This window comes from Siniperca chuatsi, linkage group LG3 (assembly GCF_020085105.1).
Source record: "Siniperca chuatsi isolate FFG_IHB_CAS linkage group LG3, ASM2008510v1, whole genome shotgun sequence".
In the NCBI taxonomy this organism is placed as follows: domain Eukaryota; kingdom Metazoa; phylum Chordata; class Actinopteri; order Centrarchiformes; family Sinipercidae; genus Siniperca; species Siniperca chuatsi.
The window spans coordinates 22,100,003-22,114,507 of record NC_058044.1 but is presented as its reverse complement, the minus strand read 5'-3'; the positions used below and the strand labels follow the sequence as shown (position 1 = coordinate 22,114,507).

Genomic DNA, 14,505 nt, shown 5'->3' with positions numbered 1-14,505 from the left:
TGTTAATGCCAGGTGAAAGTGGGACCAAGGTAATAAAAACAACTGTATATTGACATCAAATTGAAACGGCTTTAAGAATTGATGCAAATAGAGGACGTAATTTCTCTCAAAGTAACAATCTTCAGACGTTATCTAACTGAAGTTCAAAGATATTATCGGCCAGGAAAGCATGGTCTCTACACAATATAAAAACAGCAACAATAATCTTCTCTAGGTAGGTCTCAAATGTGGATACAAAGCCTATTCATTTTAGTATATTCTGTTCCAGGCCAAGAGTATTGAACCCAAGTGTAAAAGCTCATTTGTGAATCTATGAAACATACTTCTGGGTTCGCTCATGGTGACCGACTCGATGAAGTTCTGGGGAGTCATGTACAGCTGCCCTTCATACTCCACAGAACTGAACGTGCGGAAGCGATACTCGTGGGACGACATGTACACGTCTCCGTCCTCAAAGTCAAACGGATGTCCCTGCAGACAAAAAAACAAAATGCAAAACAAAATACACTGTTAATTACTGTGTTGCCCTCTTGATCATCTGCACTATTTTATTTTTAGGATATTTCTTCCAATCAAAATATTTTAAGGTGGCGGGCATTTGAAAAGAAATTACAAAAAAACTATCAGCAAGGCTGGGAGCAGGAGACAAAGCAATGAAAAGAGTCCATTTTGGTTATTTCAATATTATTACATTACTGACAATATGAACATCATATTTAGTGATGTGAAAAGTGTAAGCTATAACAAAGGTATGTGTCCAAAATGTACTTTTTTTTATTTAACCAGCAGATTTAAATAATCCACACAGTGATAATTTGCCCCAATGGTTATAGGTTGAATGCGACTTCCCCAGCTGTGACAGCTTTCTGTGAAGAGAAAACTCTCTGCTCTCTCATACTAGAATCTAAACTGTATGTGCCTCTTCACTGCTTTTGAACCTCTATAATGAGGAGATCCATTTATTCTTGGCATCAACTCTCTCCATTTAGCTCTCTGAGATTATAAACAGTCAGCACCTCTGGCGCAGTACAATAACAGGAGAACAGGGGCACACACGAACACACACAAATACTTTGTCACTAGTTCTTATATGATTAGCATCTCTCTCTATCTGTGAGGAGCCAGGGCCTCAACTTGATTAGCTGCAGTGTAGGAGAGCTGCTACACCAACAGATTGTGCTGCATGAAGCTGTGTAATTAGCAGAGAGGTTTCCAAATTTAAACCTGCTTGGCCGCAGGGCCCAGCACACAGAGGTTCCTGCTCAGCTCAGCTAACATGCTAATGAGCACACAGATTCATTCATAAAGCTTTGATGCTGCCTTCACCAAGGGGGCTTTTGAAGGCATGAATAGGAGATGAGTGCTCGGCTTCATAGGAATGCACTGTAATCAAGTGTAAGAGCATAGACGCCCATGGCTTTGACTCTCACTAATGAATGAAGTTTATAAAGTTTTGCAAAGGCAGCTAGGTTCACATGCCATGCTGCACAACATGATGTAAAAAGTAATGTCAGCTCCTTGGAAAAAAAAAAATTACATGGCAGTGATTTGAAATTACATTCAGAGTGGTACACTGTGTTCTTGTGTAGTTATAATGTCATGTAGCCACAACTAAACCTGTTCCTGTCGCCTAGTCTTGTTTTCTTGACTGCATAGCAGATGCTCCAGGTGTTTCCCCTCAGGCAACCCAGTGTTCTCCATCCACAGCTGCAGCTTTTAGTCCATCTCCTCAGATTTCTCAGAGCTAAACTGTCCTAACTCTAATCCTCCCATGTTTCCTCCTGACATCAAGTTTAGTTTTTTAAGTTCTGTTAAATTCAAGTACAATCTAGACAGCTAAGGTCCCAGCAGATATCAACCAGCTCTTGAGGTTCTGATGTGTCAGACATTTCTAACAGAGTTTGTCAGCCCCTTTTCTCAATTGCTAGACATCATACAATTCCAAACAGGAAGTAGCAGTTTTCTCTGTTGTGATACAAGTCTGATGCTGAACTTGCCTCTTAGTCTGTGCCTCTGATACTAACAGTATCCAAGCTGCTTTGCTTTCCTTAACCTAAGTTGAGGAGTTCTTCCAGTGTAAATGAGAACACAGCTGCCAGACTTAGAACATTCCCAAGAGTTCGAGCCCAGCTTCGCCCCAAATGCAGCCCAGCATCACTCTGGTGGAGCCATTGCCTCCTCATGCGATTCTACATGCAGTCCCTCTGTAAGTCAGTCATTCAGAATCTGGACAGGATTCTTTTCTGGGGTCTTGGCTAACCAAAGCTACATCTGGTCCTGTTCATCTCAAGCTTCTGGACCCCTTTAGGCCAGAGCAAGCAAGCCTCCCAAATCCAAGTCTCTGGAGCCTCAACTGACCCACTCTTGTGTTTCATGGCAGTATGGTTTTCTTGTTTCCTTTTAGAATTACTGTCTTGTTTTCAAGCATGTAAGAACCTATGTTCCCCTGCAGCTATGCTCTCTTTCCCTGCAGGTAAGTTCTCACAAGTTCTTTAAACCTAAAAATCCTTATAGACGTTTACTGAGTAATAGATGGCTGTTTTCCCTTTCCCTTTCTAAACTGGCAACCCGTCCTTCATCGTGTCCCAATAAGCAACTCTTCTACCCCTGGCCGTTTAGAAGACATAACCTTACATTTACAACTTAACATTATTGATTGATGGTCATTTTTACGACAAGTATTTATTTACTACTCTCCAATAAACCATTGGTACTGCATTAGTTCATTTCAGTAGGCCTACAAAAAACAGCTGTTATTTCAATGTGCCAGATACATAATTAATCAACACAGCATATCTTCTGAAATCAAGTTCTATCTTGTCTCATTTTCACGTTGGAGCTTGAGTGTGCTCATTAAGGTAAACACAAGCACCAGATCAGACTCTGTATCGGCAGATAACCCATATTATAGAACTCTGAGCTGGGCCAAAATAACTTGATCAGGACATCCCAACTGATCATAAAGCTGCTGAAATGTATATCTAATATTTGTTCACTATTTAGCTGCCTAACATCTGGTGTTGCTGTTAAGATGTTAGTCTTTCTGATATATGGATGTGAATATTCATGTAAATGTGCTCTGAATATGATGATTTTTTTGAGTACTCTGTTGTCTCTAGCTTGTGTCATTTATAAACTACTGATGGATTCCCTGGCAACTTTTAGAAGCTACTTGTCAGTGTAGGGGGTTGGTGTTCTGCTTCACTGGAGGGACCACAAAAACAGTAGTTAGGTAATCATTAAGTAATAGTGCATTCCTAGTAACAACTAAATATGACGCACCAATTTACTAATAACTAAAATGTACATAACAAGGAAGTAATGATAGTAATTGGGTTTGTGCCATTTAGCACCTGACTGAGGAACAATTCTTTAATGATTAATCTTTATTTCGTCTTTAATTTAAAATAAATAATGAAAAAAACAGAAATGCCCTCCATAATTTATTAAAGCCCAAAGTGACATCTTTAAATGTACTGTTTTGCCCAACCAACAGTCCAAAGGTCCAAAATGCTGAGTATAACACAAGACAAAGAAAAATACAGCACACCCTTACAATTGATATTCTGGAACTAGATCATGTTTGGCATTTTTGCTTGAAAACTGATGTAAACGATGAATCGATTATCAAAATTGTTGGCAATTACTTTTCTGATTACTCTACTGATTTCAGCTCTACTAGGAACTAATCTTTAGATACTGGCAGTGGTCAAAAGTAACTAAAAACATTTTGTCCTTAAGTACAATTTTGAGGTACTTAGTATGTCCATTTTATGCTACTTAATACTTCTACCCTCCACATTTCAAAAGAAAATACTGTACTCTTTACCTCAATGCATTTATTTGACAGCCACAGTACTTTACAGATACATAATAATATAAACTTCTGAAAAGTTCTGCATAATAAATAATTTTAATACGTGATTTTTGATACTTTAAGTATATTTTGCTGCTAAAAGTAGTAAAGTCAAAACTTTGAATGCAGGACTTTAACTTGTAATGGGGTGTTTTTAATGTGTGGTAATTTTTCTTAATGATCTAAAATATCTCAGTACTTCTTCCACCACTGGATACTGGTTCATTGAAATAGTATCTAGCTGTCTGTTCTCAAGTAGCTTAACATTTAACACCGAACTGCAGGAACTACTAAGCTAAGCTATTCAATAATTAGGCCTTGCAGGAACTGGTAACTACTCAGGAATGTCTGTACCTTATTTTAGAGTGGTACGCTTGAATTTAAAATGTTGCTGTTCAAAGCATCCTTCTATGCATTGGCTGTGTGCAGCTGCTTGACTGACAGTAACATCCTCAACTTGTTGTGTTTTCAGCACCAGCTCGAGCGGAGAGCGCCATTACTGCGTCTGCGCGCGCACATAGTCCTGCAGCCAAACAGTGAGCGAACTGTTTCCACTGGGCGTGCTGGGAATGAATGACACAGTTTATCCGCCAGAGAGGAAAACATATAAACTGCCAACCACACCATGGCTACAAAACAGAAGTAGGTCCGTCTAACTGGGCCTATGTGGGTCTAATCTCAGCGGATGGAGATGCGAAAATACTCAGCGTTCTCTGCCTTTTCTCTTAGTGGTCTGTCGTTTTTACTCCACAGTCCTCCACACCGAGGCCCCTATGTCAACACTGTGGACAACACATTTTCTGTCAATGACCCACCAAGTCTCGACGTGGCACTAAAGCCTTGTTGTCGCCGTTACCAATCGAAGCGCCGGTTTCAGTCAGCCTCCTACCTTCTCCTTGGCTTCAACGGCAGGGATGGACGGCAGCAACCCGTTGATGCTGTGACTCCCCATCCTCTTCCTGCCTTTACCGCTCATCTTATCGTTGTAGAAGTAAAGCGCCACGGCGCCTCCTGTTGCAAGACACATCCCGACAGCCAGACACCTCCGTGCCCTTCCTCTACTGGCCGTCTGACCGCCAACAAACTCGTTTCTCGCCGCCGACCAGAGGTTTAGCTTACCGGCCAGCGCTGCCACTCTGCGGAAAGCGGCCATTGCTGCTGTTGTTGCTGCTGCCGCTGTGCTGCTATGATAAGAACTTTGCGGGCTGCACAAAACTATCGCGTTTCCTCGCTTTCATCGCGAGACTCAGTTGATGCTGAGGCTGAGAGCAAAGTCCCACACAGGGTGGAGAGGATTTGATGCTTCACTGAGTGAGAGTGAGTGATTAATTTGAACCGCGGTCAATTATAAACATGTAGGCCTATGTGTTCGAAGATAAACTGTGGACTCAGTTCACCCAGTTTACATGAATTTAGTTTAACCAATAAACTGGCATAATTTTCAATAGGCTATACATCAAATTCAGTAACATAAAATTGATATAACATGACTAAATTTGATGGCCTACATCAAAGCTAAAAGTCGAATTCATTGACTGGAGACCATATTTAACCGTTCTAATACCAACTAGTGGTAGAAGTAATCAGATCTTTTGATTAATTAAAAATAGGAATAGTTAGGTAAAAGTAGGTTACATACGTATTATCATCAAAATGTAGGCTACTTAGAACATCAACAGCAAAAACACTCAATAATCGGTAGAAATGCCCCTGTCAGAGTTATGACATTATAGGCTATGTTATACATTTGAAATATTAACATTGATGCATTACTGTGTAAACAACATTTTCATGTTGTCGCTGGTGGAAGTTAAGCTTATTTTTATAGGCTGCTGTTGGGTAGTTTAATCCATAACAATGCATCATATTTTGTTAACTGATCAGATATTTTGTATGTAAAATCTTAATCAGCTAAATAACCAGCAAGGCTGTCAGATAAATGTAATGGAGTAAAAAGTGCAGCATTTCCTTCTCAAATGTGGTAAAGTAGAAGTATAAAGTAACATCAAATGGAAATACTCAAGTAAAGAACCACCTCAGAACTTTACTTAATAAATGTACTTTCCACCACTGCAAAGGCCTACTGCCATGAGAAACTAGCAAACTGACTGCATGCTGTGACACACATGCAAAATCTGGCAAATCACATTCAAAACCAGTCAGGGAGACTCACAACAAGTGAGTCTACATCTTGGGATAAACTTGAAAGACATCTCGGTTTACATGGGGGAAATCATAAGTGACCGATGACATCAACATTTGTCAATCTTCACTTTTCATTGAGGGTCAGTGTGGCATCAGATTTCCAGTGGGAAGTGCAGGATCAAAGGAGCCAGTGGAGAGCAGAAAATCAAACGAATATCAAAGATGAACTCTTCATTTAAGTCTTTACATGTAGGACTAATGTTAACCTGATGGGGCTTTTCTTATGACTTTGATGCTGAGAGAATAAAGGAGAGAAGTCTAATAGATGGGCCTGTCACCTGTTCACACATGAAGCACGGTGGATCACCCTATAAGCTCCATTTAGCCAAAAGTTGAAAACAGATCAAACAAGGACTATCAAAACCTCTTGGTAGGAATAACCCCTTTAAAATGTTAATTATAGTTATTAAGCCCTTAATTTGTTCCTTTTATTTTTATTTTTGCTCATAACCCAAGCAAGATTAGCCTATTAGGTGTTGGTGACTAATCATAACAATGGGTTCCCTAAATGGTGGACTGATGGAGATGGAAATGTTTAATAATTAATGCTAACTTACAACTGATCTGTAAAACAAATCATCAGATGTTGAATGCCCACAGTTTTGACATCTAATTCAACACATTTGACAATTCAATATTGACTGTTGCATAAGATCTGTCCATTTAAAATATTTACATATAACAGTGCTCCAAGCACAAATACATTAGGTACTGCACACCCTAATTTGATAACTCCTATTCATATCTAGGAACATAAAAGTGGTGAGTAAAATCTCAGATGCTTATGCATTTTCTAACTGGCATGTAGCCGATTGAATTATGATTATATTAAACAAGTCTACATTTTGATAGGGGCCTTCTGAAGGACCCCTGGAGTTCCCCAGACCCCAGTTTGGAAACTACTTGCATTAATAACCTCTAGGCTACTTATTCAGTTATTCCATTATCCAGGCATTGATTAGGTTGTAATTTCTTTGTATGTGTGTGTGTGTGTGTGTGGGTGGGTGGGTGAGGGGAGGGGGGTGAGGGGTATAACCCTGGGGGCCTCCTCCTCCTCCATGACTGATATAGTGGCTACATGGTTGGCTTCACTTTGTCACAAACATGTCACAGAAAACCTATAGAAAATGTATTTTAAAGCAAACCATGTGACCCTGGGAACTGTTTACTTGCTCCTTGTAAGCCTGCGTGGACATGTTGCATTGTAGTTGACATCTTCATCGTGGCCAGGTCGATATCCAGTGCATCAGGATCTGATCAGCCTGCAGGCGATTCCGATCGATCTCGTCTCCTTTAAAAAAAAGTTCCTTTTTTTGCTGGTCATAAATACTAATGAAGCGAGGGAAACGGGGAGAAGGACGCACGCCACACGCATAGATGCCCACTCAATTTGTCTGTGTCACACACACACACATGCACACAATTAGTGTAGCCTACACCCACGATATAACATATAGACCTATATATAAAAAGACGAAGACAACAGTAAAATAAAATAAAAAAATACATACGGTCGTCCCACGATGCCTCTGTCTTCCTGTCATGCTGGAGAAATCCAAATGAGTAACAAATGACCTGCGTATAGTGACCACACACGCGCGCGCGAACACACAAAAACACCTCTGCACCGTCAACTCATTTATCAACGCAACTCCCAAGGGAGGGGGCAGCTGTGTGTGCGCGTGCGCGTGTCCGTATAGCTGCCAAAATCAATGCCATATAGGTTGGAACATGAGCCCCCGTGCCACTGTTTGGATAAAACCACGGTCTGAATCAACCATCTAAACTGCGGTTTCACAACGCACATCTGAATCCATCACATGGCATGAATTTTTAAAAAAAGTGTATTTTGTTAGTGCTACAAGTCCAAATGGCATATTTGGAAAGAGGTGGGCTAAGTAACCAATCTTGCATTATTACTTGACAATCAACAGTTGACACTTTTAATATGCAGTGTAAATGGTAAACAATAGGTGGGCAAGCTATGAGTGACTGAACATAAGGCCAACAACCATCAATTTATTATCTTCATATTTTACACTAGTCTGATACGAAATATCCCATGCAAAGATTCATAGGCAATGTAGGCTAATGCTTTTTCCCTGCCAATAAAGCATAATTGAAAATCTTTATTCTGCAATGAGTTCAAGTATTGTTTCTTACATATATAGTAAGTGACAAATATATGGTCAATGGAATATATTCAAAGGTATGATCAATAAAAAGATGGTATATGCATAACAAACTGCGTTAATTTACATAAAGAATTATCATACTTATTTTATCTGAGGCGCTTCAAGTGTCAAGTGTCGGGGTATTATCTAAGCTTGCAGTTCAAACAGGTAGGCTATATTCCCTTCTTCTGGTTGTTATTGCCTGATCCCCTTACAAGATCCCTGCACTTTGAAGCATCTGTGTCTTTGATTCGTCTTTTAAGACCACAATTAAGGATATATGGGCTCCTGTGCTGTTCAAAGAATCGTGGCAAGATCAATGAAGGGATTGACAGTCAAGTGATGTCGTTTGCACAGGTGTGTGTGGGTGCGTGTGTGTGTGTGTCAGCGCGTGTTTGTGTCTGTGCGGCGCTGTAAGCGTGCGACTGGGTTACTTAAAACAGGGGCAATAAATCAACAACCGAGTGAGAAAATTACGCAAATGGGGGCTTTCCTCTCTCTCCCGCCGCACCTGAGTCATTTCGAAATGGGGGCGTGGGGTTGTAAAGCGTTTAGGGTAATGGCAATATCACTTTCATGCTGTTTGACATACACACGCTCTCTCTCTGTCCCTCTACGTCTATTTTACACAAGTTGCTGCTGAGTTGCGCACTCCCCTGCGACACACACACAGTTCAATCGGGAACTGACTGACTGCTGACGTGCCCACGAGCAATACGACACTGCGCCTATATGAGCTTCAGTGAAGCCGTTGTGTTGCTGCAAGGGGGAGCAAGGGAATATAAGCCTGGCAGGCAAATTTTTATTAGTAGTTTTTAATTTCCTCTCCAACTCCCTGCGCTCTCTGCACTGAAACTGAACATCAAAGGTGATGCAGGAGAACGATGAGCAGAAGGATGAAGGGGCGCCGTTTCAAACGGGAACAGAAATAAGCCATAAAGGGAGGAGATCGGGGCGCATTTGCATAAAAAGGCAACTCGGGGTGAATTTCCATAGGGAGTATTGCGTTATATAGATGAGGAGTGCCGTGTACTGGTCTCACTGCGCTACACGCTGCTGCTGGAGGAGCTGAGAGAGCGGAGGGTACCGCAGAAATAAAAGGCTGTAGTGAATTGAGAGAGAGAGAGAGAGAGAGAGAGAGAATAGGGGAAAACCCTGAAGTGCTCCGGAGCAAAGGGGAGTATCCCGAGGTGAAGAGGAGAGAGAGGGAGCGGACAGAGCACATGAGAGAGGGATAAATACCAGAAGAGCGCAGAAGAAGGGACACGGGCTGCTGCAACCGGGGATACCTGCGTACATCAAGGTAATGCGGGAGTTAAATCTCAGTTAGATGACAATCTAATTAACGGTGCTGGTGACTGCGCCACAACGCGCACTCATTGGGGATTTTCTCAGCCCGAACGTCCAACTTTTCTTTTTCTCCGCTTCACGGGCTGACCTTCGCTCGCTGGCTCGTGCCGAGGCTCTCTGCTCATCACTTGGACCTCGACTTGGATCTCCTGTGCTGTAAACCGGATCGGGTGTCTTTTCTGTGATGGGGGCAGCGGCGGAGGTTGGGAGCTTCACCAACGGATTTCTGGACAGCATTGGCCCCGCGGGTGTCGCTCCGGCTCCCGTTGGCTCTCATTTCGTTCTCACCCCAGCCGGGGCGGTGGACTACAACTCGGTAACCGGACTGATGATGGGGGGACAGGGGCATCAGCAGGAGCGCCTGGTCTCCGCGGAGAGGCTGTCCCGGAGCCTGGCGGACCTCAGCCATCTGAAGGGGATTCTGAGGCGGCGGCAGCTCTACTGCAGGACCGGCTTCCACCTGGAGATCCGTCCCGATGGCACCGTGCAGGGTACCAGGAAGGACCACAGCAGATTCGGTACAGACCCCACTACAAGCCTATAGTCATTATTATTATGATTATTATTGTTATTAGTAGTAGTACTAGTCTATTGCGAAATTTCTGCTATAGATACAGTAGACTGACAGGTACCCTTATGGTGGAGGCACTGGAACACACACACACACACACATGAAGAGAGTGTGTGTGACGAGAGAGATTAAAAACAAGTGAAAGTTTAATGTAATGTTTTAATTTGAATGTCTTTACTCTGGCTGGTCTTAAGTGAGCAATAGATTACAATTCGATTTAAATGGCAAAGCGATGGAGGGGGGGGGGGTCTAGCTCACAACATAGGGGGATATAGCTGCATCACTCCCACCCACTGGAGCACCCACTTTATATAACCATGAAAACTATTAATATCACATGACAATAACACATGCTTCTCCAGCCATACAGGTTACTAATCAAATGCCAACAGCATTTGTAGTAGTGTGATGGCAGCTGCTGCTGAACTGAACTGTAGTCATAATGCATCCAGAGAAACATAAATTATTTCAAGATAAATAAGCTTTCCAGGTGGGACACTGAGTATTTTATGTTTGCACATTTCCTCTTTAAGATTAAATCAGAAGCTTTACTTTACTTTTACCAGCTTATCTTCAGTTATCTAGATAAACAGCTGCAGCTTACGGCAGATCAAAAGTAGACCTCTTAGAGATTTCCTTTAGTGCTGCGCGGCTGTAACACTTCTGGCACTTGGTTCATTCCATTTGAGACTTGGATGTAACATAATGCCAGAGGCCGTTCCAGACGCCCAGCCTTGCTTGTCAGAGTCAGCTGGTGTGAAGTTATTTACTGTACTTTTAATGTATCCAGTGCATGTAAATTTTAGTCTTGCCGTTGTCCTTATTCAGACGTGTTCCATTTGGCTTGTATATCTAAATTATTTCACAAAATTGATATTGTGGGATATTGTAGGCCTATACAAGAAGCAGTGGAACACACCTTAGCAGAACTAATGCCACATAATATCCAATACTTGAGGTTGAATGTGCTTATTGTAAAGCTATTTAAACAAAGGAAATCCATTAATGTAACGTATTGTGTGTCTGCAGGTATTTTGGAGTTCATCAGTCTGGCTGTGGGACTGGTTAGCATCAGAGGGGTGGACAGTGGCCTCTACCTCGCCATGAACAGCAAGGGAGAACTGTATGGATCGGTGAGTACACGCACTATTGGATACACACTAAACACACACACATCCATCTGCACACCGATGTAAATTTCAGCCCACGGCATTGTATACCAATTCTCAACATATCTGATGTGTAACCCCCGGCCAGCAGGTGGCACATTTTGCATCACTAAACTCATATTTTTCTCTGCTTGTCTTTCCTTCTGCAGGAGAAGCTGTCTGCAGAATCCGTTTTTAGGGAGCAATTTGAAGAAAACTGGTACAACACTTACTCATCCAACATCTACCGGCATGGAGAAAAAGGAGCATTTTACTTTGTTGCTCTGAACAAAGATGGGACGTCCAGGGATGGAACGAGGTCGAGGCGACATCAGAGGTTCACTCACTTCCTACCGAGGCCTGTAGACCCGGATAGAGTACCGGAGCTGTACAGGGACATACTGGGCCAGAGCTGAGACTGAAGGGGTGTTACCATGACCCTGTCAGAGCCAGTCTGAGCTGAAAAGCAACCCAAGTGCACCTAATCCTCACCCCCTTGTGAGGGAGATGGAAGATCTTGTTGCTCTGGACAAAACAGGATCATAAAAAGTTCACCAAATCAACACTCCCCACTGCTGGCATGGAGGAAGGAAAGAGACCCTCTCTGAAGCAGACTAGCCGGGGAGTTTGATTGAACAGCACTAGGGATCTTCTGTGGAAGATGTAAAGGCCCCATGACAGACACAGAGGCTAACTGGGCCCCTAATATTACCCCTTCATTGGCCTATGCAGATGCCCTGGTGGCCAAACAGATAAGGATTTCGTTTGAGTTTCCACTAATTAAATCCAACTACCTGCTAGTCCAAACTGCATGTACAACAGGACAAAAGTGTGGAACTAATTAACAACTGGCTGCTAGTAGCTTTTTACTGCTGTGGCTTGTGAGTCTTGTCAATTCCACTGTTTTCAGTAGGCCTTTTAATTTTATTTAAAACACTACTGTGGCTGCTAAGTAAACAGTTTATTGAAAATGCATAATCAACCATACAGTGTGGCTGGTTTACACAAAAAAAAGGTAGTTTCATGCACTGGAAAGCAGCCATGTCTGTTCTTGGAAACGGGTCTGAGAGCTGGGGAATCACCCGTATCGGACTGACTGTTGGGATGGATTCCCTTTGAAACTGCTCCAAAGACAGATGCTGCTCAGAAAATATGACTTTTCTGCATGTGGAACAAGAGAAGTACAAATCCAATGGAGTTTTATAAGGACTTCTGTGGCGGAATACTGCGTGTTTTGTTGGAACTCTACTAGAGGCTCATTCTAGAACCCAGTGAAGACATTCTGCTGTTCTCCCACCGACTGCAGTCAAGCAACAAGCACCGACAGAGATACCTTTACAAACCTGTTGACAGATTTTATTTATTTTTTGTTTCCTAGGACATACAGTATATTTATTTCATATATTTATTTATTTTGAGAATATATTTTTACAGGTATGAGATAAAATAAAAATATTCAGAACAAGCCATGAGAGGTTTTTCTTATTGTGTCATAGTATACACTGCTGTTTTCCATTCTCACAGTCTGATTGAAGAAGTATATTCACATCAGTTTTTCAGACTTTGTGTTCACAACGTTGTAAAATTGTAAAACGGCCTTGCATCATATGGGTCAGTGATGAAGCAAGGTCTTCCCAGTCAAACACAGCACACCATTGAGTGCGTTTATAATGTGGATATCTGAGCTGATTTGGTTAACTTGACCTTGCTTGCTGACAAACTCCTAAAATTGTCAGTTCTTCGAGGCTGGCCCAATTTTGATCTGGGGCTGTTGTTGGAACAACAAGTCCTTAACCTTAAAGATGGTGTTCAAAAGACTTAACAATACTTAAAGTGGAGATTTAGTATTGCACTTTGATAAAGCTGGGGGACTTGCAAGAGGCATAAAAAAGAGAAAGGTCCAAGTCGATGCAGCAGAGAGAAATATTCTGACTTTTAGTCAAGCACCAAAAACACTGGATCCTAAAAAGTAATAATAATAATTCCCATAATGCAACTAAAGTCCATGAGTTTCAAACTCCACAACCTCAGTTTGTGTTGAATATTTGTAGTCTTCAAGTGATGTCACTTTGGTAACTTTCTCAGACTTGACAAGGCTCCTGCAGAGCCACAGAAGACATGATGCAACTTTTTTTACACAGGCTGAGTGGTACTCCCCAAGACTAGTAAACTGACTTTGACATGTAATATCACTGGAGTGCCCCTTTAATATACAGTACCTGTCCATGTTGCAAACTATACACAGCACAAACCTGCAGACTCTCCATATAATGTTATTGAGAAATGGACAATGGGATTGTCCTACATGTCCTGGCTGACAATGCCCATAACATCTGTTAAAAAGAGAGCATGTGAGACAAGCCATTTATCATCTTGATTGTACTTTAACAGATCAAAGGCAACCATTCGTTGAGTAGTATTTCTAGCTGTCGCATATCCCATGATATGCAGTGGCTGATTCACATGAAGCAGCAGCACAGACTTCACAGGCACAACTTATACAACAACTATGACTTTCCTTTTGCTCTTGCAGTGGCAAAGGGCAATATGCAGCAATGCCACAAGATTGTTTAGACAGGATATGAGCTGCTGTAGTTACCATTAGCAAGCTGTTGGTTTTCTCCATACTGAAAGATTAGTGTTGCAAACGATGTGCAGATATTAATTTATTAAACAATAAAGAATGGGTCCATGTCTGTCCAATTCTGCTGAGGAATGTCTCAGTCCTAAATGTATGACAGCATCATGTAGTAGCTCATAGCTCTAATAATAACCAATAAAGATAGAGATCTTAATTGCATGCTTTGTGTTTTCTCCCCCTGCTGAAAGCAACACCTAAAGGACCATTCTTTGTGATACTGTGAACTGTAAAGTTTTCAATTGCCGGCATCCAGGGGGAAAGAGGCCAAGCTCAATTACAGTTACAGTTACACACCACTGATGCTAGTAAGAGACTCAGTGTTTTTAACTGCTACACTGCCACAGCCATTAAACTACAAACTCCTCCATGTTGTAAGTATGTGACATTAAAACTTCTAGATCAAACTTTTTCAAGTTTGAAGGTCAAAACCATTCCTGTAAATTATTTAAAGTCTTTTAGTGAGAGACAGATAATGAGTGTGCCAGTCTCCTAGGTAACAATAAAAGCTTGGTTTTCCTGATTTTCTTCAAGAATAAAAAACTAGTTCAGTTTCATACATT

General features: G+C 41.7%; 2 protein-coding genes across 15 annotated transcripts in view; one reads left to right on the top strand and one right to left on the bottom strand.

The window, feature by feature from the left end:
- Window positions 1–5,135, bottom strand: part of LOC122873573 (calcium uptake protein 3, mitochondrial-like) — a 34,656-nt gene extending 29,521 nt beyond the window's left edge. For 3 of the 14 annotated variants that reach the window (XM_044190464.1, XM_044190465.1, XM_044190473.1), the window contains exons 1-2: window positions 4,746–5,126; window positions 324–471 (exon numbers count right to left, since the gene is read on the bottom strand). In XM_044190464.1, coding sequence (XP_044046399.1) covers window positions 324–471; window positions 4,746–5,009 — 412 coding nt within the window. In that variant the 5' untranslated portion in view covers window positions 5,010–5,126. Of the gene's footprint in view, window positions 1–323; window positions 472–4,745 lie in introns of all 14 variants that reach the window. The other 11 variants (XM_044190469.1, XM_044190472.1, XM_044190477.1 and 8 more) reach the window with 10 other exon arrangements.
- Window positions 5,136–8,386: 3,251 nt separating this feature from the next.
- Window positions 8,387–14,063, top strand: LOC122873795 (fibroblast growth factor 20-like). The gene is made up of 3 exons (XM_044190964.1): window positions 8,387–10,103; window positions 11,186–11,289; window positions 11,475–14,063. Exons 1-3 carry the CDS (start codon window positions 9,770–9,772, stop codon window positions 11,718–11,720), a joined length of 684 nt encoding a protein of 227 aa, XP_044046899.1. The 5' UTR covers window positions 8,387–9,769; the 3' UTR covers window positions 11,721–14,063.
- The last annotated feature ends 442 nt before the right edge of the window (window positions 14,064–14,505 follow it).